The sequence below is a fragment of the Jatropha curcas genome, chromosome 5 (assembly GCF_041381405.1).
Source record: "Jatropha curcas cultivar XTBG-Jc1 chromosome 5, XTBG_Jcur_1.0, whole genome shotgun sequence".
Taxonomy (NCBI): Eukaryota; Viridiplantae; Streptophyta; class Magnoliopsida; order Malpighiales; family Euphorbiaceae; genus Jatropha; species Jatropha curcas.
This window is the reverse complement of record NC_143155.1, coordinates 1128722-1153009: the sequence shown is the minus strand read 5'-3', so window position 1 is coordinate 1153009 and position 24288 is coordinate 1128722. Positions and strand designations below refer to the sequence as shown.

The 24288-nt window shown below is 32.7% G+C and overlaps 3 protein-coding genes across 6 annotated transcripts; 1 reads left to right on the top strand and 2 right to left on the bottom strand.

Moving 5' to 3' along the window:
* Positions 1–10905: 10905 nt before the first annotated feature.
* LOC149495979 (myosin heavy chain-like protein) lies at positions 10906–14890 on the top strand. Of its 2 annotated transcripts, none has more exons than XM_089721670.1 (15): positions 10906–11077; positions 11247–11334; positions 11471–11517; positions 11819–11908; positions 12021–12074; positions 12201–12278; positions 12374–12442; positions 12516–12671; positions 12743–12869; positions 13022–13059; positions 13293–13382; positions 13481–13585; positions 14126–14293; positions 14466–14575; positions 14690–14890. In XM_089721670.1, exons 1-15 carry the CDS (start codon positions 11042–11044, stop codon positions 14763–14765), a joined length of 1332 nt encoding a protein of 443 aa, XP_089577796.1. In that variant the 5' UTR covers positions 10906–11041; the 3' UTR covers positions 14766–14890. The 2 variants fall into 2 exon arrangements, with proteins under 2 accessions (XP_089577796.1, XP_089577795.1); XM_089721669.1 differs by having other exon boundaries at positions 10909–11077; positions 13019–13059.
* A 518-nt stretch (positions 14891–15408) lies between these two features.
* LOC149495978 (thymidine kinase a-like) lies at positions 15409–18997 on the bottom strand. 2 transcript variants are annotated; one of them, XM_089721668.1, is made up of 4 exons: positions 18420–18973; positions 16251–16395; positions 15839–15960; positions 15409–15724 (listed from the first exon to the last, which is right to left on the bottom strand). In XM_089721668.1, exons 1-4 carry the CDS (start codon positions 18740–18742, stop codon positions 15466–15468), a joined length of 849 nt encoding a protein of 282 aa, XP_089577794.1. In that variant the 5' UTR covers positions 18743–18973; the 3' UTR covers positions 15409–15465. The 2 variants fall into 2 exon arrangements, with proteins under 2 accessions (XP_089577794.1, XP_089577793.1); XM_089721667.1 differs by lacking the exons at positions 15409–15724; positions 15839–15960 and adding an exon at positions 16850–18143 and having other exon boundaries at positions 16258–16395; positions 18420–18997.
* Positions 18998–19916: 919 nt separating this feature from the next.
* On the bottom strand, positions 19917–23376 carry LOC149495977 (DNA-directed RNA polymerase II subunit RPB7-like). 2 transcript variants are annotated; one of them, XM_089720966.1, is made up of 6 exons: positions 23121–23376; positions 22029–22194; positions 21878–21928; positions 20874–20968; positions 20721–20789; positions 19917–20279 (listed from the first exon to the last, which is right to left on the bottom strand). In XM_089720966.1, exons 1-5 carry the CDS (start codon positions 23234–23236, stop codon positions 20756–20758), a joined length of 462 nt encoding a protein of 153 aa, XP_089577092.1. In that variant the 5' UTR covers positions 23237–23376; the 3' UTR covers positions 19917–20279; positions 20721–20755. The 2 variants fall into 2 exon arrangements, with proteins under 2 accessions (XP_089577092.1, XP_089577091.1); XM_089720965.1 differs by having other exon boundaries at positions 20903–20968; positions 23121–23369.
* Positions 23377–24288: the final 912 nt, after the last annotated feature.

The following is a 24288-nucleotide window of genomic DNA, read 5'->3' as shown; positions in this document are numbered from 1 at the left end:
TGTTAACAATTGAGGTACCATTTAGAACTTTTACACACAAATCCTTTGATTTTTGATGGCCTACCCGTAATACCCATTTCACTTTCCCATTTTCATGTTTATCTTCATCTTCTTCCTTACCTCTTCCACCTTACTTTCAATTTTCATGGTAGTTAAGCCTTAACTTCAACTTCTCTTTTATTCAAGTAAACCTTCTTGAAGTTCATAATTGAATCATTTGGTGCAATTATTTTAGAATTCATAAGAATTCTTATTTATAGGTGAAGGGAGTTCTAAGAGTGTAGAGAAAAGAAGCTAAGGAAGAACTCAAGCTTTTGGAGTAAAGGTTTGATATCTCTTGTTATTTTTTTATTTTCTTTGCATGAGAATTGTGTGGTGTGTTGCTATTGAGACAATCTTGCTTTATGTTGAGTGGGAGGACTGGTAATGGTGAGAAAACAGGGGAAAACAGGGGAGGTATTGAATAAATGAAGTAAAGAGTAGAGTTTATGTTGAAACAAGTTTTGCTGGAAATTGTACCAGTAGATTCATCTTGATTTTGACCCCATTTATTGATGGAATTAGGAAGTGTCATAGAAGAGTTATTTGTTCCTCTATGTGTTAGCTTTACATGGGTTTTTGAATCATCCAAATTGGAGTTGTATATGGAGAGATATGACCAAAAGAGTACAGATAGTGCAGGCTGGAAGCGCGCGGGCGAATTGCATGATGAGTTCGCGTTGCCTTCTCGCGCTAGCGAATTTGACCTACGCGCTCGCGACTTTCACCTGAAACTCTCTGACTCTTATTTAGCACATCTCGCGCTCGCGACTTTCAAGTACGCTGTCGCGACTTGTGCTCGCAAACTCTCTGACTCTCATTTGGCACATCTCGCGCTCGAGACTGTGAAGTGCGCGCTCGCGTACTTGGCCCTTGGCCTGTAAGCGCTCGCGACCTTCATAGCGCGCTCGCGAATTTAGCCTGAGAACTCACTGTCTCTCATTTGGCACTTCTCGCGCTCGCGACCTTCATAGCGCGCTCGCGACTTGTGCCCGATAACTCACTGTCTCTCATTTTGCATTCTACGCGCTCGCGACTTTGAAGTACGCGCTCGCGACTTGTGTTTTCATGCACTTTTGGATTTATTTTTCAATGCAATTGTATTTCTTTGCTTCACTTATATGCCTCCAATCATTTTAACATCAAATACAACATTAGAACATGTATCAAAACAACATTCAAGCATGCAAATGATGTGAAATCAAATAAACATTATGATGCAAATGAAGTTATGAACTATTAATGTGATGTTGTGTTATATTATTGCTATACCAACATTATGCTCCATTGAGGTTAGGTAGAAACCATGTAGATAAGGCTATGTCGCGACATAGGATAGCAGATCTGCACCTCATACAGTTTGGTACTCCGGCTACAGGCCGTTGAGTGGATATGATTATATGGGCCATAGCAGCCAAGCATACAGTATTCATCCAGTTTCATACAGTTTTTCTTATCACTTCGGTTTCACTATAACCTTATGGAGCCATACAGATATCTTGACATAACATTTCATGAATTATACAGTATTATAAACAGTACAAAAGATAATCAAGGTATCATGAAAGTATCATAATGTGTGAGCTTATATGTGCCATATATGTTTACATGGTTGGTTCTTTCTATATATGTATGTGCTTATTTGTTTCTTTATATGTTGAGAAATCCACTGAGCATTATTTGCTCAGCGAGTTACCTGTTTAACTCGCAGGTTTTGAGATTGGACCATAGAGAGTCGGCTTACAACTGCTGCAGTTCATCTGTAGAAGACTCAGTCTTCAGGGTAGCTACTCATTTTAATGTGTACCTTTTGTCTCTCCTTCTATGGCATGTACAGGGCACTCAGTTGGACCCATTTCATTTTTGTAAACTAGTATCATGTTTTGTAAGTATAAATTACATTATTTTTGTAAACAGTACCAGCATGTTATTATATTCAATATACAGTATGTTTTCAGCATGTCAGACCATACAGTCAACCAGTTTGTAGCGTCTCGACTCGGTTCATTCGGGTTTACGGGTGGACCGGGAAGGGATGTTACATCGACCACCACAGTCCTCTCCACGTCGCCATCCATGGTGTTTTCAATTCCTTCCAACAAAACCGTCGTTTCTTGGATGGAAATTGTTCACACAAGACGGAGGAATCGATCGAAGCTCACCTTGAGGCCATCAACTGTTGAATCGAGTTTAATTAACGAAAATAGAAGGTTGGGAGCTGTCGAGGGTGACAGTCCCGTTTCACGCCATTGGGGACTCTTTCCGCATGAAGGGAGGCCGGAATCGTGGTCGTTGAGGCTTTAGCAGGCGGTCGCCACTCACCCTCGTCGTGCGGTGATCGGAAAACGTGGAGGGAGAGGGGAGAAGGGGTTGCTGCGCACTGGAGGAGGAAGAAGAAGAAGACGAGAGAAAAAGAAAGAGATAAGTCGGTTTCTAGATCATTTCGGTTCGATTCGAATCGATTTGATCTGATTCAATGATTTGGCTCGATTTGCTTGGTTTTTGAGTTTTTCACTTGGTTTTCAGAAAATTCAAGCTGGTTTATGGGTCCGATTTAGTAATAATAAAAAAAATTTTCTGTTGATTTCATTGGTTAGGTTTTATGATTATATTTTTAAATGAAAAATTTTTGAAAAGGATTTTCCGGGTCGTTTCAATTATACTATATATAATATATATTAAATATACGAAAAATATAATATGTTTAATTATTATTTTTAATAAATCTTTAATTTGATTGGTTATAATTATTTCCTACAAGCAACTTATTTACCTTATTTAGTGTTTATAAAGAATATATTATAAGGTTTATTGTTTGATATAAAATAGAAAATAAAACTAACTAGAAATATATATAGTATAAAATTATGTTATAACACATCATATTAGCAAAACCATATAATACATCGAAAGAATTATTTTTCTAAAAGAAAAACCGAAATTATAAATTATGCTATAAAAATATTAATCTATTAATTATTATAATAGCTAATATTGTTTTCTCATATTTTAATAATATAGATAATTTAAGATATTGTATTATATATGAAAAATTAAGTTAATTAAAAATTTTAATTGTTATAAGAAAATTTAAATTAATTGGAAAATAATTTTATTTTCATGAAAATTTAATCTTCAAATTATAATAATATTTTACTATTATAAATATGTTATTTTCTTCACAAGTTATTTAATCATTGAATTTTTTTATTATTTCATAAAATATTCTTTTTTCCTGTTTTATGAATACTCTTATAGTTTTAGTACTTTAAATTATTCATAATATTATAGTTTATAAAAAAAATTAATAAAACATTATATATATATATATATATATATATATATATATTAAATCATATTTACAATCAACTAGTATAAATAATATGCAAGGGGCACATTCAAGAAACTAGTTATTCGAAACATAAAAAACTAAATATTTTATTTTTTACATAAAAAATAATTAATCTTAAAAATCAAAATTTATATCCTAAATTGGTTAAAAAATTAATTTTGTACCAATAAAGTGGTAAATTCAAATGTTTATCCTTTACCACCTAAGCCACATCATCACATCTCACAAGCTTTCACTATCATCAACGTTTTCCTCAATTTTTTAGTTTTGCTTGCTACCAATATTTGGACCCTTCACCAGCAAAAGAACAAGAAAAATGAAGTATGAACCAACCATATAATACCCTTTATCTAATCTTATAAAAACAAAATTAAATTAATTAAAATAATGCCCAAAAAAATAAATCAAGATTAATATATATTATTATTTGTTGAAACGTTTTAATGATGCCTACACTTTGAAATTAACAATCTAACAAATTCTCTAATAAAACCAAATCGTAACCCTAAATCCTCTCATTCCTCTACCAAAACCCAAATTGGCAAATTCCCTTTCTTCTTTCCTTTTCCCTCACATGGAAGGCATAATTCCATTTGTCTATAAGGTCATTGTTCAGTATAGGGCTAGTGGAGGACAACAACCATCAATGGAATGCGAATCAACTAGCATACCTTATATTAGACTTCCGAGCGATTTAGGGCGTGTCGATTCCTCAAGCATTCAATTTGTATATCCAGAATATGTGTGTTCTACTTCTGACTCTGATTCGGTTAATTTTACACATCTAATTCTTAGTTCTCAGTTTCTCGGTTCTGTATTAAACATAGTTGACGGTGTGAACAGAAGAACGTAAAATTTTTTTGTTTCATTGTCATCTTTGTTGTTAATATAAACTGCAATTCAACAATTAAAAGAATTGCAAGATGATTAATCATAGATGCTAAAAGGGCATCATGAACTTTGTGCAGATGATAAATGTTCTAGCAATTCAAAACTATTTAGATTATTTTCGTTTTTGAGTTGAATTCAGTTACTCTCGAATTATTCAGATTCGACTTGTAAATATTCGAATTCAGTTTTATTTTAATGTTTTGAGCTTGAATTTGCATAGTTGAATTCAGAGTAAGCTGAATTTGAAAATTATATTCAATAAGACAATAAATGTTCTTAAATTATATTCAATAAGAATAAAAAATAACTAAGATGATTTGTTTAATTTATAACCATTTTCTTTATAAATTTCACTAAAATCTTGGATATCAATCTCATTGAAAGATAACAACAAGTGAAATTTTTACCGACATAAATTTCATAAAATTTTTTGAAATTTATTTTTAAATTCCATGTTTTTCATATTTGGAGTATTAAAAAATATTAATTCAATTTTTTGGTTGAATTTTACGGAAATTGATAAAATTAAACCTAATTCTATCAAAATAGATAAAAATTTATAAATAAATTCTAGAAAACTAATGAAACAAAAAATTTATGGACAAAAAAACACCCATATGATCTCATTTTTTCTTTCTCCACCTCTTTTTTCTCTTTTCACTTTGTCTCTCTCCCTCCTCTTTCTCTCAATGTTTATTGCAAAATAATATAATGGGAAAACTATGTAAACATCTAATGCTAATTGCATGCTTTGTATAAAAATAATACTCAATATAAGTCATTTTTTAGTAATTATTTAGTCCCAAAATATAAATCATTTTGAATATTATAAGGAGTAATAGATAATATCATCCTCAATGTGTGAATTTATTTACAAATAAAATTCAGGTTGTGGTAGCAGGAGCACTATGAGGTATTTTACCTCCAGCCGGTGGCTGCAAAGTTTAGCCACTGACTATAGCTGATACCGACATAGTTAATGAAGCCTAGAGAAAGGATGTGGAAATTATACTTTCAGGGAAGTGGACAAGATAAAAATACAACTATAACTACAAAAAATTTCTGAAATTAATTAAATTTCATATCTTTAGTAATTCATTCTAAAAATCTGAATTTATTTACAAACAAATTTTATATTTTTAATTTATTTGCTCTAAACGATTTGGGGTAGAAGCAGCAGGGTTTGGCCAGTGAGTGATAGCTGATACAGCCATAGCTGATGAAGAAAAGAAATGTTTCTCAGCTAAAAATTGTCATTAATGGTACACTTACAATCAAGAAAAGAAAACAGCAATGAAAATTTCTGACCAAAAACACTTCTTCCCTTATTACTCCTCAGATCAGATTCACACTTCACACACCCCCATCAAAACGACACCACGTTTTACCATATCTTACAAATGGCCAACGAAAACAACCGAAAAAGGGATATCACGAAGCACAAAAACAAACAAACGAATAACAACCCAAGAAACCTTCAATAACCCACATTCAGCCATCGCCACCTCCTCCACTACCTTCAATAGCAGACATATGTACTGCACTCACTGCTACAACAGCAGCTGCGGTGCCACCACCTCCGGCATCCGCGCTGGTTCCCTGGTGGTGGCTGCTGCCTTCTGCGTGATCATTAAGAGGAACCCCAGTAGAATCAGCAGCTGAATCTCCTTTCTTCTTTTTCTTTTTCTGGGATCTGTGATGGGAACTGGACTTGTCAGAATGATCTTCCTTCTGCTGCTTAATTCCAGGAATACAGGCACATATGTGCGCACATCTCCTCATGGCTAATTACAGTTTACAAGCATATATGAAACCTTAGCTACTTGCTGCTTCTGGCTAATCAGTGGCCATATATGGACAAAGGAAAATGAAAACAGGTTCTATAATATTTAATTATTAGGATGATTGCGTAGGTAATAAGCATGTTTGATTTAATCAATGGAATTATTGGGAAAAAGTATGATTCTTATGACTTTCCTTTTTTCTGCAGTATGTCTTCCCATGTCTTCCTTTCTGGTTTTACTATATCTTAGGCCCCATTTGACGAGACGTAATAAAATAAATATATTTTTAGCGTAATTAATCAAACCTTATGCTATTTTTTTGGTAAGCATAATGTAATAATTTTGATTATATTATATAAATTCTATAAATTGAGAAATGGCTTTGATTATATTATATTATGTATATTACGACTCGCCAAATATAATACTCCCTCATTTATATATATATATATATATATATATATATATATATATATATATGTAATATTTTCTCTGCGTCATTTTATTTGCATGATTTGACAAAATACGCATGTTAAAAATTTAGTCAACTAAAGTTATTTTACTTTTTTTTTACACTATTCCTTAACTCATTAATATATTAATAAAAGTTCTTCGTTTAATAACAATTATAAAAATTATTATAGAAAAAATAATTGTTTACATATATATAAATTTAGAAATCTTGTAAATATTTTGGGACATCCGAAAAATGAATAACAAGCAAATAAAATGGGAGGGGAGTATATATTAGTGCTTCTCCGGAATATGTATTCACTCTCAACTAAATGGAAATTATATGTCATATATATATATATATATATATATATATATATATAATATTTAGTCATTTTTTCCAAATGAATTGAAAGTCTATCGTAAATGATTTGTTCTTAAATAACATTAATGACATAAATCCACGACAAGGAAAAAAATGTTGACAATAATAATTAAAGAGTAATATACACTTCGAAGGAATTTATTTCTCATTAAATATAATTTGAACGTGTTTAGTATAATTTTTTAGGAAGTAAATTACAAAAGATAATAATTAGGAGTGTCAAAATGGGTCTGACACGCCAACACGATTTGCGTAATACGCGAAATAAATATATTAGGGTTGAGGTTAAATGAGTTCGTGTTATTAACGGATCACTCATTTATGACACGAATATAAACGTGTCTTGTCGTGGATTGACACGCGGATTAGGCGAGTGACTCGTTTATTTAAGAGTAAATATGTAATTTTAATGTCAAATATAAATACTCCAACTAAAACCTATTTAAACTTTATTGTTGTATTAATTTTTTTATTTTAGTTATGAATCCTGAAAAATCTATGCATTTTATGTATGATTTTTTAAATATGATTTGAGTTAAATAGATTAAAATTTAAAAATAAGTATAAGTAAATTAAGTGGGTTATATGCAAGTAAACATGACTCACTTAACATATTTATAATATTAGATGAGTTACATATATCATATTCATGTCACCTACCTAATTTTTGTGTCGTATTCGTGTTGACTCTAATCGTGTCACGTGTTAGGCGAATCTGTGTCGAACTTGTTTTGACACCCCTAATAATAATATTCATAATATAATTTAAGTGTGTTTAAATAGTAGGATAAAAATTTATTGCATTTAACTAAGAAAGTGCATCATCCGTAATCATTCCTAAAAAAGTTACTTCCCTTACGTAATGGAAGTTAGATGGTCTACTTTTCGAGAAGTAAAATTGATATTGCAAACCAAATACAAACATTTTATAAGCTTGCTTATGCACTTGCAGTGAAGTTATGTATGGATAATTAGAAAGACTAGGCTGTAAAGTTTTAGTATCTGTTCGGCAAAATTAGCTATTTTGGTAACTTTTAACTGTTTTAGTAGTGTTTAGTTATTAGAACAACGTTTCATAAACTGCTAAAAACTAAACGTTATATGAGTTATTTTTTAAAAAATACTACTTTAACATTTAAAAGCTAATTCAAATATTATATTAATGAAGTTATAAAAAAAATAGTATTTAATCAAAATAATAAAAGCTACTTAAAAAATTATTAACGAACACAACTTTATTACTATGGAACAATGGAAGGTTAACAAAGTAAAATTTAAAAATAAAAAGGCTAAAGATTCCTTAAAAAGATAAACTCCATGAATGATTAGGTTTCAATCTTAATAAACAAGAGTATGAGACAAATAGATGCCAATTTCTAAAGTGCCATGTGATGATACAGTTCTATCAAATAATGGACAGCCTGTTATCAAATCATAACATGTTATTATCTGTCCTAATTGTCAATTTGATAAGCAATTAAGGTTCTGTTTTAAATTTAGACTTTAGAGGATTTGCTTTTTGTCTTAAAGTTAATGGCAGTAACAAAGTATGTTAGGTCATAAACATGATTTTTTCATGCACCTTTACTATAGATAGAGATGGCCATATTACGGTTCCGGAAACCGGTCCGGATCCTGTAACCGGAACCGGTGAGAACCGGAATCGGAACTGGAGAATTCCGGTTCGGTTTCGGTTCCAAATTTTCTGGAACCGGAACCGGCTGTTCCAGAGAACTGGTCCGAACCGGACTGGAACCGTCGGTTCCCCGACCGGTTAGAACCGCCGGTTCGAACTGGCAGTTCTAGCCAAACTGTCAGGTTTTTTTTTTTTTTTAAATTTTGTTGTGAAATCTCTTAATTATGTTCAAGTCTTTAAAAAAATAAATTTAATTGAAGTATTTTTTAATTTTTTAGGTGTATCTTTTAATTTTTTATGTTCAAATATTTTTTTTTTTAAACCGGTCTTCAAAATTTAAAATTATGTTCAAACTTTTTTAAACAAAAAATAAATTCAGTTGAAAAATTTTTTTTTAAAAAATAATTATGTTCAAGTCTTTAAAAAAAATAAATTTAATTGAAGTATTTTTTTAATTTTTTAGGTGTATCTTTTAATTTTTTATGTTCAAATATATATATATTTTAAAACCGGTCTTCAAAATTTAAAATTTAAAATTTAAAATTATGCGATTCGTCGAAAAACCGATTGGAACCGTCGGTTTGGTCACTGTACCGGAACCGGAACCGAAACTTTTCGGTTCGATTTCAGTTCCAGTTTTTTTGGAACTGGAACCGCCGGTTCCGGAACCGTGGCCACCCCTAACTACAGATAGAGAAGAAAAACAATTAAATGTTATTTGTTTTTTCCCTTCCAAAGCAATATATTTACCATTAACATGCTTTTTTTTTTCTTTTCTTTTTTCTCTCTTTTTATATTGTGGAGCAAAGCTTCAAACAAATCAAAACTAAATGATGAATATAACAAACTTTATGTAAGGATGACAAATTTACCTATTCAGTCGAATATTTACTCGAACTTTATTCAAATGATGTAGATACAATCTGATCTATTTAAAAAAAAAAAAATGATGGTAGATACAAATTTTACAAATAAAACTCAACTCGATCATGAGTGATGACCCATTTTATCTATTTTCTTTTTAAATTAAGATTATATTTTTTATATTTACTTACATAAAATTCAATTTGAACCCACCGGTCCTCAAGCACACCTGTTTAATTTTAGGGCCCGTGGGGACATGTATATATGTAATTTCGCAAAGTGGATGTCGAAATTAGAAAACCTGTTCTATACCTAACCCATTGTCCTCCCTAACTTTATGTTAAGAAATAATTAAAAATTAAGACTCAAGATATAAATATTCTCTTTATTCCAACTTTATATATATATATATATTAAGAACAAAATTCGTTAAACAATCAGTGTTGAAACAGCTTATCTTGACACGTGAATAGTTTGAACCTCCTAATTCAATTTGATAAGATAAGAGAATTAAATAGCTGGTAATAGGGGTGTACTGAGTTGAGTCGACTAGCAAGCGGTTTGAGCTCGGCTTTAAAAAGGTTTGAAAAAGCTCGGTTCGAATCGAACACGAGCTTGTTAGCAAATGAGCCAAGCTCAAGCCTAATAATATTCGGCTCGAAAACTTATTAAGCCTTATCGAACATATATATATATATATATATATAAACTTATTCAAGTATCGCGCCGAGCTAGAATTTAAAATTTTTTGAATTGAACTCAAGTTTCAAGTGGAGCTCGAGCATAAAATTTTCAAACTCATCAAGTTTCGAGCCTGACAGATTCAAGTTCGGCTCGGCTCGTTTCTACCTCTAGCTGGTTAGAATTTGAATGTAATTTTCAACTTTTAATCCATTCAGTAATTATCGTATTATCACAACCCACTATAACCTTCGACCAGCCCAATTTCTTAGCCAATTTTAACCCCTCACGCACACCCAAAGTTTAGCCATCTGCATTTAGGAACTATATATATATATATATATATATATTCTTAAAATATACTAGAAAAAACATAATAATTTAGGAATAGATTTTTTAGAGTTCGAAAAAATTAATATAAGTGGAGCAACATATATCTAAAGTTGTTAATAAGTGGAAGAGAATTGAAACTTATTAAATATATAAAAGCTGAATTTGAATTGAATCGTTTACAATTTATAGTTTAGATAAATTGATTCATTTATAATATTTAATTCGAGGTCGAACTCACCTCACCTATGGACAAACCCATCTTGTATTTTTGAATTATTTTCTGCCTGTTTAGTTAAAAAAAAAAGAAAAAAAAGAAAGGAAAAATTATAATTAATTATCACATTGCATAATATTATCTGAGCCCAATGTCGAACCGGAGACCTCTAGTGTGTGAGACTAGCGTGATAACCAACTACACCACCCAGACACTGAATTGGCACACTGCTTAAATTATTGTTAATTGCGTCTACAAATTGCAGTTTAAATTTCTAGCTTTTTTGAACCTACAAGCTTTTTTTCATTCATCGTCTCCTCCAGTTTGAAGCCTCTGCAGAGAAAATTCCAAATCGAGGCCAAAGAGAGAGGAAGATAATTCATCCATTGGAATTGCTTTTCTCTTGGCCATGGAGTCTCATCACGCATCTCTAGGTCGACGAACGGTACTCATCTATTCATTCTCTTTAGCATGTTTGTTTTTTTTTTTCTTCACTTAATTATGAAAATTTTTATGTAAGTTTCATATATGTGATTTTTCTCTTAATTTCCCTTTTTTTTTTTTTTGGGAGAAAAAAGGATCTTCATTTGATATCATATTGGTTTCTTTTTTAGTTGGAAGATATTAGACAAAAGAGAGCAGCAGAGAGGTTAAGCAAAACATCTTCTGGACCAGATCTCACCAAAGCTCAAATCCCTATTGGTATCTTTGTTTAATATCTCTTTTTGCCTTTGTTGTTGTTAAAATTAACTCAGAGAATATTTTGCTTTTTGATTGATGCAATCTTTTTTTATCAAATTTATATTAATTATTTTCCCCCTGAAATGTTTCTGGGCAGATAACGTAGGAATTAGAAAATCAGAAAGCGGAAATCGACTTTCTGAGGTAAGAATTCAACTTTCTGTGAGTTATTATTATTCGTATTTCGAATTTGCTGTTCTCCTACGATGAGTGAAATCTGAAATTAGGATTGTAGAAATGTGTGAATTTTTGTGAACTTGATTAATAATTTTTGTAAAGAAAGGAAGATAATTGAATTTTCCATTTCATGTGTTAAGTTTGTAACTCATGGTATTAAGGGATTGGGCACACTTTCTACTGGACGCAATGCATTTATAAAGACATTTGATTTGAATCGCCAAGTTGTGGACGTAGTAGTCATCTTAACATTTAGTGGCTTTTGCAGACTGATGTTAGCGGATTAGTATCGCAGCTTAAAGATGTACTGAAAAAGAATGAAGATCTGGAGGAAACCAACAAGATGTTATCCTTGAAGGTATGGGTGTAAATTTGGTTTTATGTTTTTGGTTGCAGTTAAACGCTGAAGAATGGCTTTTATATTGTGTCATCAAGCTGAGAAATTTTTTTTGTTTTTCTCACCGCTTCAGCTTCAAACAAAGGATGTTGAGAATGAATCATTACTAAAGCGCATAAATGATCTGGTAAAGTAATGAACCTTTTTTCCCCCTTAACTCATTCCTTTTGTTATGGTGTGTTTGGCAGCAAAACTTCTAAATATGTACTTTACCACATGATCCAACGGTTTTTGGGGTTTTTGTGACTTTCAGGAACAAAATACTGTTCCATCTTTAAGAAAAGCACTCAAGGATGTAGCTATGGAGAAAGATGCAGCGGTTGTTGCACGGGTAGGTATTATTAGCTCACTACTTGTTTCCTTCCATGCTATATTTATGCTCCTTTTCTTTCATTATTCACTCTCACATCTAATATTTTAGTATAGGAGGATCTTTCAGCCCAGCTTCGCACCCTTAAGAAACGTCTAAAAGAAGCAGAAGAAGAACAATACAGAGTATGCAACCAGATCCTGGTGATTATATAGTAGCAGCTCAGTTCCTATATTCTCATTAGTTTTCTTAGTGTAGGCTGAGGAAGATGCGGCAGCTTTGAGAGCAGAATTAAACTCTATACAGCAACAAGCAATGAGTAATCCACTTGGTCGAACAACGTCCGCTGGTATTTTGCCAGATCAATTACAAAGCTTGGAACATGAGTTGGCTAGTTTAAAGTCTAGTTTGCAGGTTAGAATCATTTTCTTTGTTCCCTATTGGAGTTTTGGTATGTATTTCTCATTGTGATTCCGAACTTATAGCAAGAGTTATCATTGAGGCAACAAGACCGACAACTGTTGGTGGAGGAGCAAGCCCGGGTTTCCACCCTTCTGTCTGAAAAGCAGGAATTGGAAGAGAAACTTGTGGCTATATCCAGAAAAGCCCCTGGTACATCCCTTCAGAAACTTTTTTGGAACTTGGGAGCCTTGAAATTGTGGTCTCTATCTCACACAAAGAATCACGCACTGACTGTTCACAATTGTCTTTATCAGTTTGATTTGCTTTTTCTAAGTCGCTTTCTCTTTGGTTTTGCACAGAAGAATTGTCAGAAAAAGTGGCTCAAAAGGCATTTTCAGTGGTAAGAGAATCTTTTGTTGTTATTTTCATTAGTTTGGCATTCACATTTGTCAATCATGACATGCTTGCAACATTTTCTAATATAGTTGTGGTTTCATGTTCTATCTACTTTCTCATCAATATCCTTTTCCAAACCATTGCTTATCAACTCTTGATCCCTTGTTAACTAATGGTTGGTGGAATGTGGGCTAAGATTTTGGATTACTGTTTTGATGGATGTTCTATTCCTTGCAGGAGGAAAAGGAGAAACTTGAGAAGCAGTTGCATGATATGGCTGTAGCAGTTGAGAGATTGGAGAGTAGCAGACAGAAACTTTTAAAGGAGGTAAAGTATTTGCTTGATTTTCTTTTAGTAATGTCGATGGAATTTAAAATTTCATCTGCTGTCTCAAGGTGACATTGCTGAAATAATTTTGTCAACAGATTGATTCACAATCTACAGAGATAGAGAAGCTATTTGAGGAAAATTCTAATCTCTCTTCCTCTTATCAAGAGGCAATAAGCATAGCAAAGCAATGGGAGAATCAGGTAAATTTCTGTATAGTTTAAGGTCTAGTTTAGCAAATATTGTGTCACGAAGTGTGGGATGCCTTTGTGCATCATTTAACTCCACAACTAAGAAGTTACTTTTGTCAATAATGACTTCATGTGATACTTAAAATGGAGATCTGAGCTATAGTTGAATCGGAGAAAATAAACTAGAAAGTAAATTGGAATATGTTGTACGAAATGGTAGACATTCCAAAAATATTACAATCATGGACTATTAACTTACGTGCAGTACTTTCTTCTTGTAGTTTAATTGAAACCAGGCACACAAATGGATAATCAATTTATTAATAAATTTGTTATATAAGTTTTCTTTGCTGCATATGGTAGTTCATGCATGACACTGCCTCCAATTTTTGTGAAATGGGCTTAACCTTGAAGTTAGTTTTCTGATTACTTGATTTGTGATGTGCTAATCTTTCACAGTGTCAATTTTGTTTCTGTTATCATTTCTTGCATTTTGCTAATTTGCACTTATCTTGTTTATTTTGATGAATAATCTCACTTTAACTTCTACAGTTGAAAGACTGTCTTAAGCAAAATGAAGAGCTTCGTGGAGTTCTTGTTAAGATGAGAACAGAACAGGCCAATATGCTTTCTTCAGGTGAAAGGGAGATGTTCATTTCAGCAGAACGACATAGCAATGGGATAAACGAGACAGGTTCAACAGAAATTTTTTACCTCAAGGTTAGTAAAGATGGGATCTTTTATTCCTAACAAATTCTGTTACACCTCTTCTTTTGTTTCAGCTCCTCAGCTTAACCATTTGCAAGATGAGCAAACTAACGTTGACATCATTACGAGATTCTGATTTCATCCACCAGTTTGCTTTCAACTTATGGCTGTTCTTTATTTATAGGGAGAACTTGCGAAGGAACAGAACAGAGCAGAAGCATTGTCTGCAGAGGTCCTGCAGCTATCAGCAAAACTACAAGAAGTCACACAAGCATATAATGGTCTTACACGCCTGTAAGCAGTCTACTTTCTCTCTCTCTAATATCCCTTTTAGGTTACAAACTCAATTTGAAGGTGAAAGTTTTTAGACATTGCGGAACAAACTAAAGTTGATTTCATTTCCTGCAGCTACAAACCAGTTTTGAAGAACATTGAAAACAACCTCATAAGAATGAAGCAAGATCGCTTTGTGACTGTACTGTGAAAATACGACAATTTTTCTGCAATGTTGCGCTTTCTCTTTCTGACTATTACTCTCTGATACATTTTTGGGTTACAATGTTGAAACATTGCATGCTATGAGAAGTTTCAAAGGAATGCTTTTCTGCAGATTCCCTTTGTTATAACAAGCGCTCTATCACCCAGTAAAAACAAAATGTTGAACTGCCTTCATACCATTTCAAGTTGTGAACGGACTCTTTGTTCATCTGCATTAAGAATATATCGTGACTATGTTTCACATGCCACATTATATATTAACATCTATCTCCCCAAGTTTACATGGCGCAAGGGGTGAGCAAATTTTGGTTCGGTTTTTGGATTCAGTTTGAAATCTTCTATAATTTTAGTTTTTGGTCTTTGGAATGGTTATTTCAAACATTTATTTTCTGAATAAACCGAATCATTTGACCAAACCAATGCCTACCGAACAGATTAATTTGGTTTGATTTCCAAATTTATTCCCGTTTGAGGAGGGTGAAAAGCCCTTTAAGGGAGGACTATCAATCCCAATCCCTGTGTATGTACAGTATTATTTTCAAAATATTAATCACAGATTTAAAACTTTCAACTTATAATGGGGATCGAAAGAAATCTTTTTTCTACTTGATCTAATAGCGGCATACCCATAACCACAAAACAACATATTAATTAAAATCGTTGCGTCCAATTAAGAAGAATCTGAGCTACACGCAAGATCCAAACTCCACCTTCTGAGATTCTACAACTATTCTTGCAGCAGCTTCAATGACTACTTGTCCACTGACATAGTGCTGTCGACATACAGGCATATACACATCAGCACCACCAATGAGTTCTACCCGCGTCTCCTCCGTCTTCCTCAAGGTAAAGAAAGCGCGACTTCCACAAATTTCACATCGTGCAGTTAACTTGGTCACAGAATCAGCAAGAGGAATTATATCAAGCACAGAACCAAAACTTTTCCTGTCAGCAAATATTTAATTCACCATCAAAAGGAAATCCGAGAATATTGTAATGTGATTTTAAGCAACAAAATCATGGATTAATTGAATAGTGAATAATAGGTCCGAAGCGAACCTCAAGTAGTCACCATCCAGACCAGCAACTATTACAGTTTTTCCGTCGTGATCAGCAGCTTCACGGCAGAAATCATACAGGTCTTCAAAAAATTGAGCTTCATCAATACCGATTACATCCAGCTGTCAACATAAGCTTTTGGTGAGTTAATATTACCAAGTCTACACTGAAAGCTCAGGAAACTAGCAAGAATGATGCGCACATATATCCAGCAATCAGAACTTTTCTAATAGCTTCTTTCTTAACATGAGCTGTAGCGGCAGTTATAGATATGCTTAACTTACAACAGAAATAAAGTTAATACTAACTACTTAATGACATGAGATAGTCCACATTCAAACTAACAATTGAAAACATCCTTTCAATATCTTTCTTAATAATATAAATCATCATATTTTTTCCATGGAGATACCTGTTCATATGCATCAGCACCAAATTTTTGTCTAAAAGACGACAAATTGGGAAGTGCCACACATGGTAACTTCAACCCATCATGTGTCACTATTGAATCCAAACCATATCTTGTGTCCTTGTTTGATTTTATGATTGCTACATTTCTGCATAAAAATGTGAAAAGGAAAAAATGAATTCTAAAATATAAAGCACTGCTCAAATCATAAGCATTTCATTTTCTCTCACTTAGATTACTAAACCTAAAATAAAAGTTATTTAGGACTTATATGGCAAATTATTACACTCATTATCATATGCTACAAGCCTACAACACTAAAATGGACCTTAGAGTAATCAGGAAAGTACATGGCTTAAAAAGAAAGCTTACCTCAGAGTTCTGCTAAGCAATAACAGTATATCAGAACAAGCATGACCATAAGAAGGTATATGCATTTAACATGGGAAAGAAAAATATAAATAAAGTAAAGCCTATGAACTGTGCATGGGAAACACACAAAGAACTGTGCCTTAAAATGCCAACCTAAGCCTCAAAGTCCAATAAAAGCTCAGCTGAAAACAGTAATGAGTTTTTGGATTTAAAATGTAATAATTGATTACCTTTGTGAATTATTGATCATTTATATCAGGAACATAGCCAGAATCTTTTAGAATTCCCATCATTTCAATAATCGTCCTACATATCTCTTCAAATTTTCTATGAGAATTATCACTCATTAGGAAGTAGTGCACCTCCCCTTGAACTTCAATCCTGCTATAAGCAGGCTCCTTCATTATTCCTGAATCTCTCATCATACTTCTAACCTTTGCAACATTGTCCCAAAACCCAAAAGTGGCATATGCATTGGACAATACCACATACTTGCCAGCATTTTCTGGATCCAATTTAAAGTATTTCTTTGATGCAAGCTTTACTAGGTCCATGTTCCCGTGAATCCTACAAGCCCCAAGCAAAGCCCCCCATATAACTGAGTGTTCTTTACAAGGTGCATTAAGAACAAACTCATAAGCCTCTTGTAACCTCCCAGCACGGCCTAAAAGGTCAACCATGGCTGCATAGTGTTGCCCTCTAGGTTGGATTCCATAATCTTTCTTCATTGATGAGAAATAACCCCAACCTTCATCAATCAAACCTCCATGACTACAAGCAGAAAGGACTGCAAGAAAAGTAACATAATTGGGTCTGAAACCTTCATCTTTCATCCTATGAAATGATTCTAAAACCTCTGAAACTCTTCCATGCTGGCCATACCCAGATATTAATGAAGTCCAGGTAACAACATTCCTGATTACTGATTTACTAAAGACCTTATGCCCATCCGAGAGATTGCTGCATTTAAAGTACATATCTATGAGAGCACTATTGACTATAACATTTTCGCTTAGGTGACATTTTATCATGACACCATGTGCTTTCTTGCCATGCTCCAATGTTGCCAATGCAGCACAAGCTCTAAAAACTGATGCAAAGGTATACTGGTCCGGTACCAGACCAGTTTCTCTCTTTTTGTAATAAAAACTAATACCTAATTCTTCAAGCCCCTTCTGCACATATCCAGCGATAATAGCATTCCAAGAAATCAAGCTTTTCTCCATCAACTTATCAAATAACATGTGCATAGCCTTTAAATCCCCTGATTTCGCATATAATATTAACAACTTAGTGTTAAGATATTCATTGGAAACATACCCAACGACAACCATTTGAGCATGAATTCTTTTTCCATTTTTATAATGTTTTCTGAATATACATTCTTGCAACAGAAGGGCATAGGTCCTGTGATCCATTTCTAATCCCGTACGCCATAATAGTCCCACAGCTTCACTCATCCTCCCCGATAAACAAAGACCCTTTAAAGTTTTAGCCAATTGAAGCATGTTATTAACCTGAAACCTGGCAATATCTAACCAGTGATAATCCCATCAAAAAAAAAAAAAAAAATCAGGGTCAAAAGCTCACCCACAAACTAAAATCAATTGGCAATTCATTAGAGCATTAGATGTGTTCTAAAGCATCTAACATTAACAATAAAGTAACAACATCGAGCAACCAACATAAAAAAATACAAAAGAAGTAAGAGTTAGAAACAATCACATAACATGAAAAACAAACAAAGAGCACATTACATAAAAAGGGAAAGTTAAGATTTTTATAAAAACCAAGTCATACCTGCCATCTCTGCTCTCAGACTCGATGCGACGGAGAAGCGTGGTGGTTTTTCCGGCGAACATAGGGCCAACTATGACATGAATCTCGCCGGATGAAGAAGAAGGAGAAGATTTAGACTGTAGACATCGATTTTGAATTGGAAATATTGGCACAGGAGGAGGAGGTTTAATGGGGAGAAAGTTGACATTTTTAAGAGTTGAGGGAGATGAGAGAAATTTGTATTTAGAGGCTAAAGAGAAGAAGAGGGCAGAAGATGTGGGTCTGCAGATGGGTGAAAATGGTGGAGCCATTAGTGACTTCATTCTTGAAATAGCAGTTAACATTGAGAGAGAGAGAGAGAGAGAGAGAGAGAGAGAGATAGGGGATAGTGAGATTTTGTTACGAGTGGAGTATTTTTGCCATTGTTGCTAAAATTAGGGTTTAAGGGTCAGAGGGTCAGAGGCTCAGAGAGAGACTTAAGGGTTTTGCAGTAAGAAACGAGAACCGCGGCGAGGCAGAGTTGTTTCGTCCATTAGCATTTTGTGGATTCACTGATCGAAGATGATTTTGACCGTCTACCTATGAATATTACTAGTTACAGACCATGGCTTTTTATTTGGGGTACATAAATTCACTCCTCTTTGTTGCTTCAGTAGAATTTTTATTTTAATTTATCCAACACTTCAATTTATAAATAAAATTATACTAATTAACCACTTTAATTTATAAAATTAAAAATATATATATAAAATATAAAAATGTTTTTCTAAAATTTATAATGTTGAACTCATATCAAATTACTCCGGTGATTGTTTTTCTAATATTACCCATATTTATATTTATATTTGATATAATAATTATATTTTATAATTTATCTTTGGTTTTGAAATAAATAATAATTTCATCAAATTGCTCATGATTTTAAATATAATTTAGAAGAATTAACTGTTTTTTTAATCTCTTTGTAAAAATTTTAAATAATTTATATTTTGAAACGTAGAGAGTAATATTTTATATTTTCACATCGAATTTAGTGTTTTGACTCGATTGATAGAACGAATTATGAAACATTTTCTTTTTTTAACATTTGGTGAAACGTTAACGATGCATACAGTTATTAAAACAGATTGTGTCCCTGCAGTAAAAAAAAAGTGTTGATAATACACAATAGCAGTAGCAAATTTTAGAATTTTTATTTTATAAAAGCAAAGCACTAGTTTAACAGTTTGCGTTTTATCCAAGGTTTTTTCATCACAGTTTTGATTGATTGGAATAAATTAATTTAAACTTCAAAATTTATATATGAATTATAAAATTTGATTTAATTGTGTTCTTAAAAGAACACCAAACATCAATTACAAATTAGTTTTATAAAATTTTATATAATTCAATTATATTAATGTATTTTCTTAAAAACACAAAATTATTTTGGTAAATCCTAGTTCCAGTAATAAAATTTGATGCAACCGATGTGTCGCTTGACTCAGTAGAGTCTACGACTAGTACTAAGCTTGAAAATAAAGAAAGATTTCCAGTTTCTAATTTCAATTACCTGGAAAAGAAATCTACTACAGTGATTCAAACCAGTAATTCTTAAGGTCCAAGACACCGTTTTTTTTCTCTCTTTTTAAGCATTGGGGAAGGAAATTCAAACTTGACTCTATTATCAGATCTTACATGCACTTAACACTAGATTACATCTTGATGTGCAGGTCGAGACAATGTTAATGCCCTTAAAACTATACAGTAAGCAGTAATACATTGCAAGAAGGTCAGTTTGATGCAGTTGAAGTTTCTACTTTCTTGTAAACAACTCCACTAAGCGCCTGTTGGATCATTTATCACACCCAAGAAATCGTCCTTTATGGTACCGATGCAGAACTGCAAAGAAAAGAAGGAAAAACACAAAAAAAAAGAAACACAATGAGAATTTCTAGATTTTGATCGCTGCGAAATAAAATTTTAAATGGTTAAGAGATCATGCCTACCCTTTCTTCAATATAAATGAAATTTGAAATTTAGAAATATTAGATGTAGTCACATTGAATTCCAAAATAAATAGTTTTTTAGGGGTGAAACAGACTATTTTCATTTATATAACCTAGATGTATATCACTAATTCTCCAAATAATATCACGTCCACTAAAATGAAATTATATTCCTCAACTTTGTAAAATAATTCTCATTAGATGGCAACAATAACCCAGTTATAAAGAGCATAAATTCTTTATAATTCTAGTCCAGATATTCCATCTGAGCTTATGGCTGATGAGAGAAAGTAGCAAGATATCCAGAAATAAAACACGAGATTTATGAACATACAATTTCTGTAGCATCAACTCGAGTCCCAATTATCTTTAGTCGTACTTCACTATCCTTTTGAATCTTAACCTGAAAAGATGCGCAACACATCAATAACAAGTTTAAGTTTGTCAAACAGGCCAGGAAGAAAAAAAAAAAAAAGAAAAGATTCACATTCGGAATAGGTTCAAAGCAAAGCATACTGATCCATCTGAAGTTGTATAATTTGGCATATCTCCAGATTGGAACTCCATGTCATCAGGTATTAGCTACAACAAAAGATGAAAACGTTAAGTTGCATGTATGGAAGATACATTTAACAGTTTGCGTATGTAAATGCAATCAGTAGAGTAGAGAAATAATACCATAATAGGAAACTAACAAACTTGAATACAAGTGAACTACATTTAGGACATGACAGAGGTTTAAAATACAATAGGAATTTACTATTGTACACCCAATAAGTGGTACTGACAGAGAGATATAGACTAAGAGGAATAATACATCCAATAGAGTAGAGAAATAATACTATAATAGGAAAACTAACAAACTTGAATATAAGTGAACTACATTTAGGACATGACATAGGTTTAAAATACAATAGGATTTTACTATCATACACCCAATAAATGGTACTGATAGATAGATATAGAAGTATTAGGAACAATAATGGCTTTCCAATTTTCCTTGCAACAAAAACCCTTTTCTTATAGTATTCAACTTTTACTTGTAATATTCTATCCCAAGACACAAATGAAAACGTCTAGAGTTTGTATTATTAAAGCAGACATATAAAAAAACCTGAAAACTGAAGTTTTACGTACAACAACTGTTACATTCCTTTTTATCCTAATGTTAAACAAAAAATATTTTTTTATTGCTAACAAAAAATGTGAGATTGGCAAAAACAAATTCTTCCTACTCTCATTTTTTTGCTTTCTGAAAGTTACAAACTCCAAACAACAAGGCCAAACAAAAGTACTGCAATAAATTAAATTATAGCTTTTATTTTCTTAATATCCTACATGCTAACCAAAAAGTTTAAGCAATTCCCATATCTATATAATCAAATGACAAAGATACAATTGAAGGAAAAAAAACACTCTTGCAAGACAGGGTAATTTAACAAGTTCATAATCCTCTAGGAAAAGAACTTTCAAGTAAAGTGCAGTACTTACATGGTTTGAAACAAAAATTTGAACTGGTCCTGCTTCTGCAAAAAAGCCCATCTGACATGTTTATGTATAAAATCACAAATTTGGCTACAGTGGAAAAATTCACAATTATAATTTCATAAAAGAGTTAGATTGGTAAAAGAGTAGCACATACCTTGTTTACCATGGTAACAACAGCTTCTAAAATTTCACCCTTAAATGGCCTGAACACAATGCACTGATACTTCACTGGAAATGTCACAAATCCTGTCCCATCTCGGATCAACCCTTTACCAATATTCTCTATGCCCGTTATCGCCACCACAAAGCCATGCCGACCACTGCAGGAATGCCAACAATTAAGAATGATGTTCATCCACAAAATAATTCATCTACTGAAGAGCAAGGGATTGCTTTGTGGAGAACGATTCAAGTATTTCAGAACTTCATTTTAGGTTCCCATATAAAAAATCTGAAATTTGAGCTAAACCACAATGGAGAACACTTCCACTGCCCCTTTTTGAAGGACAGATTTCCAATCAACTAATGCAGAATGAAAATAACAGAATAAATCTTTTCATCAGCCCCTCTCTTGAATTGCAGGTTATGAAGGCTATTCAGTTAAGGTAACATGACAAAATCTAGCAACAAATACACCTCATCTAAGCATCTTGCAACAGAAATGGATCAAAATTGGAACGTTCCACAACAAGTTCCCTATATACCAACTGGCTTCTTCCCAAATTTTCTTCTGAGACTACATAGCTAAGCCAAGGAACCTTGATTTCTCAGAATAACATTATCAATTACCAGAAATACTACGTTCTAGGATATCACTAGTAGCACCATTACTTCAATTCCTTTTCAGTTATTGCAAATATGCAGGCTTTGTCTAGAGTCATAACTCATAAGAGACATAGTGTCATAATCCAAGCAAACAAATAAGCAAAGTCAGGTTGAAAGTTTGAGTTTTTCTCTAGTGCCAAGCAAATAAAACTAAGGACCCAAAACTACTAACAATTCTTCTCTTCTAGTTTCACATGCGCAAAAATCGAACTCTCATAAGGAACACATCAACTCTTCTCTAAAACTAAAATCTTATTTAAGAATTCAATGTTTCCTGGTAAATTGAAAACCTTCAATTTCAGAGATGGGTTTTGATTAATTTCTCCAAATCCCATGAAAAGTTGAAGATTTTGATTGTTATTAAATTGATTGAAAATTTGTAATGTAAAAAAGGGAAGCCAAAACAGAAACAACCCATGACCTGCACGTTCCTTCAACATCTTTCATGAGCTTGGAAACGAGATTGTCGCGGAGATTGCGCCCGAAGTAGCGGGGATGTAATTGCATATTCCTCTCCAATACTATGTGGAAAAACATCTTCTGCTACTGAGAACCGAAAACAGCCCAAACGATGGATTAGTGATTGTTTAAAACGGCGACGCTGTTATGACTGAGAGTGAACAAAATGACATTTTTGCCTCGTACAGGTCCCATATATCTTTTCCAAAGCCCCAACCTCGGACGACTATCATTGCGGGTGTTTAAACGTACCGTTCGCTTCCGAGCTGAACCGCACAGATGGAAAATAACTGTTCTTCGTGATCAAATTAAACTGATTGATTTGATTCGATCAAATGGTTCAATTTTATTTAACAAATAAATATTTTATAATGACAGAAAACTTAATTATGAAAAATTGAAAATCAAAATCAAAAACCAAATAATCAAATAAATAACTTCTTTTCAAAAAAAATCAAATAAATAACTGAAAATAATTCAGTTTGGTTCAATTTTTCGGTTTTTCCCAAGTTTGCTTACCTCTAAGCATTCTGTTTGTTCAATCCATTTTGGGCCGATTTTCTAACCAAACCTAGTAGGAAGGATACTTGATCAAACCGAATGCAACCAAACAAGAACACTACCAAATACTTGAAATTTAAAAACGGAATGCCGCGGGCTATCAAGACATCGAAAAGGTTTTTGAGGACTTAATAAGCAAATGTTAAATTTTAAGGCAAAGAAGAACTTAACCAAATAGAGAAGAGAAGAACACTACCAATGAATAATTAGAGTTCAGAAATAGTTGGTGGGATTTATTTATTTTCTCTTTTCTCACCTTCTAACTCTTTTTTTTTTAGTTACTAAGGCATCCTCTCCCCAATTTAACCAACGAATTAAATAATATTTTATATCGAGTAAGAAAATGATTATATTAAAGTTCTTTCAAAGATGCCAATTCTATGAGTCAACTTTGCGAATGATAGGGTTAGTACAAATCTATCACTAAACCAAACTATCTTAAATTGTAGATAATTTTTTTTAATTTCGTAGTTTATTATTTGAATAAGGATTCAAAGTCATAATTGACAAAATTAAAGGTTTTTTTTCCCCCGAATATTCTTTATAAGAATTGAGAGTCTAAGAGTCCG

Excerpts from the sequence above, each read along its gene's own strand:
- LOC149495979 (XM_089721669.1), top strand. The coding sequence starts at position 11,042 with ATGGAGTCTCATCACGCATCTCTAGGTCGACGAACG. Across the intron at positions 12,075-12,200 it reads TAAAGCGCATAAATGATCTG|GAACAAAATACTGTTCCATC; the intron begins GTAAAGTAATGA and ends TGTGACTTTCAG. Across the intron at positions 14,576-14,689 it reads TATAATGGTCTTACACGCCT|CTACAAACCAGTTTTGAAGA; the intron begins GTAAGCAGTCTA and ends CATTTCCTGCAG.
- LOC149495978 (XM_089721667.1), bottom strand. The coding sequence starts at position 18,742 with ATGTTAACTGCTATTTCAAGAATGAAGTCACTAATGGCTCCACCATTT. Across the intron at positions 18,144-18,419 it reads TCTGAGAGCAGAGATGGCAG|GTTTCAGGTTAATAACATGC; the intron begins GTATGACTTGGT and ends AGATATTGCCAG.
- LOC149495977 (XM_089720965.1), bottom strand. The coding sequence starts at position 23,236 with ATGTTTTTCCACATAGTATTGGAGAGGAATATGCAATTACATCCCCGC. Across the intron at positions 22,195-23,120 it reads GATGTTGAAGGAACGTGCAG|TGGTCGGCATGGCTTTGTGG; the intron begins GTCATGGGTTGT and ends GCATTCCTGCAG. Across the intron at positions 20,280-20,720 it reads GAGTTGATGCTACAGAAATT|TTCTGCATCGGTACCATAAA; the intron begins GTATGTTCATAA and ends TTTTCTTTGCAG.